Below are 5,578 nucleotides of genomic sequence, written 5' to 3'. Positions count from 1 at the left end.
ACCAGATTCCTCAGCTACATATTCTGAGCTCAATCTGTTTATTTGACTGACACAATTATGATTTTAATGCTTTTTACTCTTGCTAGCACTCTAGAAGCAAGACAGCGATGGGAGAGTGAGGTAGTAATATTCGGGCTCATGCATCTTGAATCAAATTGCTAACTATGTTCTGGGGTGAATTATTTGTCCACAAAGTTTTTGCTATGTTCTTAACCAATTCATTTCACGTTATTTACAAAACCTTTGATTTGCGTGACATTTCATAGGCCTCAAAACTGTTCACAAATCAGCTTTCAAAATCTACTTCTAGTCTGGAATTTCATGTGGAAGTACCACTGCAGTCGTCTTTAATTATGTTGTTTCTTTTTTCCCACCAGCCATTAAGTGACAGTGCTTCAAAACCATTAATGAATTACATATAAATATATAGTCACAGATACACTAAGTTAGAGAGGGGCAGAAGTGGCCAGAATCATATATAAATGGTTCTACCCCCAGCATAAATTCAGGATTCTACCTCTAGAACTGGCAGAAAGACCTATGGTCGGTCTTGTTTCACCATTTTCTCCTGTTCTGCAGTCCACTGTAGTAAAACTGAAGACCTAAGCATTGGCAGCTGCAAGAGAGGGCAGCATCTATCAGATCTTTCCACTGAATGAGAGTTGGAAGTGGCCTACATAAGAATAATCCCCCATTCCTTTAATGCATGAGTAAGCATTTAAGGACCATGAGAGGACCTGCAACAATCAGATATTCTGGTTACTCAAGAGTGACCTAGGTCTATCTTCCTGTGTAACCAGAACCCGATGTTCTGTAAATGCCTGCTCAGGTGGCTGGGTTGCCAGGGGAATACATGTATCTGTGTTTATTGCATCTAAAAAACAGACAGTAAATCAGCCTCACTGCAGCAAAACTACTTAAATCTGGTGAGTATTCGTTACTATTTGTACAGTAGTACAACCTAGAGGCCCCAACCCAAGTCAGGGCTCTATTGTGCTAGAGTGCTGTAGAAACAAAGTAAAAGAATCTCTGCCTCAAAGCTTACAGTATAATTAGACAAGGCAGACACAGAGGTAGGAGAAAAGTAGTATCTCTATCCGTATTTTACAGATGGGGAAGTAAGACACAAAGATTAAATGACTCTCTCAAGGTCTCACAATGAGTCTGTGGCAGAGTCATTTATCAGATGGTAGAACCTCAAAAAGGTTCAGTGTTTGACTGTTTTATGCAAACTGGCCAGACCGATGTGGTCCTCCATTTCTATGCTCTACCCAACTGGTTCAGTTTGTTCTGCTAGACCACACAGTCTCTAGGATGTACAAACACACTTTTGCAATGTTGCAGAACTAAAACAAGCACATTTTCTTTTATTTGACAGAGTCTAAAAAAAGACCTATTTTCTGATGTATTATTCTAACATTATTTCATATTGTACAGAAATACCTATCCTGCATACAAAAGTTGTACCAGGCAGAATTGAAATCAGCCGATTTTCTGAATGCTGCAGAAGAAACCAGAAAGGAGATAAATTTGTGGGTTGAATCCTATACAAAAGGTAAGGACAAGTCAGCCATTGGCTGCTATTTCTTGATATGTAATAAAAAACAACGAGGAGCTTAAAGTCTACATGGTGCTTAAAACCTGGAGCAGAAAAATGTTTCCCCAAAGTTGAAACACAACCAACATTGAGCTGCAGCGGCAGATCACCATGATTTGACCGTCTGAATGATCTAGAGCTAAATCATTAACTTCCACAGAGAAAACATATTGGAGGAGAACAGAGTAGCCAGCAGACTCTGAACCTAAATGCAACACCCATTGAAATCAACAGGAATTCTTCTGACAACTTAAGTGGGTGTTGAATGAGACCACTTGGGTGGGTGACCGCATGGAGTTTAAAGAATTATCAAATGAGATGCAAGACGTATTGGGGCAAGGACGGGGGGACCTTCTGAAAATACCTTGATTTATGAACACATAGACAGATAAGGTGAATGACAGCGTCCTACTTAAACTTTGACCTGGAGCCAAGACAAGTCAGTAGGAGCTAAGAATAAAATGGCCATTTTGGGAGATGTAATTTCCATTGTACACTTGAGGCACATTAGTGGGTCAGTGTGAGGAATATTACAGTAATGCTGCTTGTGTTGCGCCTTATTCTGTGCATAGAAGTCTTCAGCCTTCCAGGCCTGTAAGTCTAAAATCTTTCATGTGTGTCCTATGTCATGCATATATTCTTGCACACATGGACATGCATGCACTGTACCTCAATTTTATTGCAACAGATAAATGGAACTAGAGATACCCATCTGTCAAAACAAAAACATTTCCCTCCATTTCTTTAAGGTAAGATCAAGGAGCTCTTTGCTCAGGACACTCTTTCTGCTGGTACTAAGTTAGCCCTCGTGAATGCTGTTTACTTCAAAGGACAATGGGCAGTGAAATTTGAGGAAGAACGCACCGAGGACAGACCTTTTCAGATTAACAAGGTAGATGACAGAAATACATATATCGCATCATTGCTTCTATTATTTTACATGGCTGGCAGACAACAGGGAGCTACCTTGGGATATGGCCCCTTAAATCTAGGGTTGCATTATGGCCTAAGGACCAGCTCTAGAGGTGGAGAGGGACCAGCCCTGGTGATGGAGAGGGAGCAGTTTGCCAAAGCTGCTGCTAGGAAAATGCATCATGCCTGACCCAGGTACAATTCCTCACAAAGCAACCTGGGGCACAGGGGAAGTCAGTGTATAAGACCCCTGCGCCTGTCAGCTCTTCTGGCAGAAGTGGTATTGTTCAAGCTGTAGCCCTGCTTTCTCCCGATCCCCTTTTGGGGTTGCTGGTGCAGTTAGGTTCACGATCCTTGTAAAGTTTTTGCTTAGGTGAGCAAAGACTGACTGGACCCTGAACAGGAGCCTAGGATAAGGATCCTTCTTGTGCCTTCCCCTACTACATACCCAATTTGGAGCAGTCCACAGCCTGGCTTCTAATCATTTTCTTCATAGATCCCTAACTGGTTTTCTTTGTATTCAGACCTACAATAAGTTATTCTGCTGCCACATTTACATTAACAACCACCAAGAGATCCATTTAGTCTGTGTTCAGTTTCCACATTCTGTAACCAGATTTGTTTCCCCCCTCATTTTTCTCATTAAGGTTGAATATTGAAAGTGGGTTTTTATCAGGTTGCATATATTGTCATTGTGTTACTCCACTCGTCCCCATGTTGTTAGTTTGGGCAGTGAATGTAGTGTAGACAGATTTGTACATGTTTCAATGCAGATTAACCCTTTGTTGGTCACACGTTAGCACAATGTAGCAAAAATAGGCTGGCAATGCGCAGAGAAACGTTTCTTTACCTAAATGAAAATTGTTCCTAGTGGAAATTGTTTCCATGAAATTGTTTTGTATGTTTCTATTGTTTTTCGGTTTTGTAAATTTTGGGGCCAATTCAACCTGAGAACATGCTTTTATATTGAGATTTAAATAAAATAAAAGGTGAAAAGTATACTGTTTTAAGATTCTCAGCATAGTTCTCAAGTTGGATAATCAAAGTGGGAGGCAAATAATACCAGTGGCAACTTATGAAAGTGTTGGACCAAGGAAATAGCTTTAACTCTTCTTCTAAACCTTCTTCTTGGGGTGCATGTGCCTGAGTGCAGGCACATGGAGATAATAAATGGTATCTCAGTTTAAAGGGCCAGAAGGGGAGCAGCATGGCAGAATCCTGGCTCATGCGGATGGACTTTAAGGGATTCCCCAGTCCCCCTCACCCTCCAATACCTCACTGACCTCTTTCCCTTGAAGCAAAGATAAATAAACTGTTGTGAGCTGTTTAAAGAGGTTCAAGAGGACTTTATCCTCTTACTTGGAAGGTGATAATCTAGCCCTGGATAACCACTGCAGCATTTTGGTCCAAGTGAAGATTTAATACAAGGAAAATGTATTAATACGGGAGGAAACGTATATATTTCATTTGTTACTACTTGCCATTGCTTTCAGACTACAAGCGTACCCGTGCAGATGATGCAGCATGTGGGCGAGTATAGAATAGCTACAATAGAGGAGCATCATTGTCAAGTGCTTGAACTCCCATACAAAGGTGGTGACCTGAGTATGTACATATTGCTGCCAAATGACTACGATGGTCTAACACAGGTAAAATTACCTATGATGATGATGATCTTAGAACCAGAATATGAACATGGCAGTGTCTTGTGTATCTCTGATCACCTGGACAGACAGTCTAGGACAAAATTACCTTTCCTCCTCCTGAGGGGGTGGGGTGTCCTAGAGTTTGGGTTCCAGCCTGAGCCTGAATGCCTACATAGGAATTTTTTCAGCCCTGGAGCCTGAGCCCCATGATCTTGAGTTAGATGATTCTGGCCAGCCATTGGTTTTCTATCCCTGTGCAGACATGCCCTTAGAAAACTGCATGCTGCTGACCCCGGTAGCGCTGTAAGAATCATGCCTGACACAGTTACCATGATGTGAATGAAAATCATTTTTCCCACCTTCACACTCACTTCGGCGTCTTGATGATTCTGATTCCCATGTATCTTTATCCCTGTAGCTGGAAAAGGAACTTACCTATGAGAAATTAACAACGTGGCTCAGCCCCCATCATTTGAAAGAAGATAAAGTGGAGGTGTCACTCCCTCGGTTCAAAATCGAGACAACTGCTGAACTCATCAAATATTTACAGGCTTTGGGAGTGACCGATGTGTTTCGCCCTCAAGAATCGGATTTATCTGGAATAGCAAAAGGAGATAGTCTGTCTGTGAGTGCGGGTATCCATAAGGCTTTTATAGAGGTGAATGAAGAGGGCACCGAGGCAGCCGCTGCAACTGGAATTGGCGTAGGTGTAACCTCAGTCGGAATACGTGTACAGTTTGTGGCTGATCACCCTTTCCTCTTCTTTATCAGACACCAACAAACCAAATGCATTCTCTTCTATGGTAGATTCTCTTCCCCTTAAAGAAAAATCTCTAATTAACATGAGAAAGATCCTGGGCCATGGAAACATGATTCGGAAAATACATCAGAAATGTTTCTTCTCTTCATTTTCTCTTTTCCTTCCACTGTATCTAGTTAGTGATTCTGTAGTTATGAGTGAAAATGCACACTGTACTCATGGCAGGACTGTAATATTAGCACTAGCAATACAGTCCTACCTTGTCAGCTGTTTCCCTCCCACACAAACTTGTTTATCGTTCCTACTTAAAGTAAGGACTGCTCTCTCGGCACCTGAGGAAGGGCACCTCTGCTAAGTCCCAGATCACTAGGAACCTCTTTGAACCAAAGCTTTGATAATTAGTAGTGAAGTAAAGAGCTATGAATTTTATTAATCGTCCTGAACTGAATGGTATCGATACACACATTGACCAAACTCTTGCAGTGGAGAATCTGGCCCAGAGTTATGGCTATGTAAGAGATGAAGAATCAGGCTCTTGGGTCTCACAGTTATTGTTATAGCCTTTCTGCCACCTGTACTCACAGAGAGTGATGCTTACTTCTAAATATTCCCGAGGAAGTGAGTAGGCCTATGGTGGAGGAAGACACTGCTCAACATGATGTG

The 5,578-nt window shown here is 41.7% G+C and overlaps 1 protein-coding gene across 1 annotated transcript; it reads left to right on the top strand.

Annotated features, from left to right (window-relative positions):
• Window positions 1-1,425: 1,425 nt before the first annotated feature.
• LOC137142101 (serpin B13-like) lies at window positions 1,426-4,978 on the top strand (the record flags this gene model as incomplete). The annotated part of the gene is made up of 4 exons (XM_067531335.1): window positions 1,426-1,555; window positions 2,347-2,489; window positions 4,003-4,158; window positions 4,574-4,978. Coding segments are annotated over 4 exons (834 nt in total), but the record flags the coding sequence as incomplete, so codon positions are not given.
• Between the last annotated feature and the right edge of the window lie 600 nt (window positions 4,979-5,578).

The sequence above is a fragment of the Emydura macquarii genome, unplaced genomic scaffold (genome assembly GCF_026122565.2).
Source record: "Emydura macquarii macquarii isolate MOO-44397 ecotype Brisbane River unplaced genomic scaffold, CSIRO-AGI_Emac_v2 contig_3141, whole genome shotgun sequence".
Taxonomy (NCBI): Eukaryota; Metazoa; Chordata; order Testudines; family Chelidae; genus Emydura; species Emydura macquarii.
Note: the sequence above shows the minus strand (reverse complement) of the source record. Positions and strands in the feature narration are given on the sequence as shown.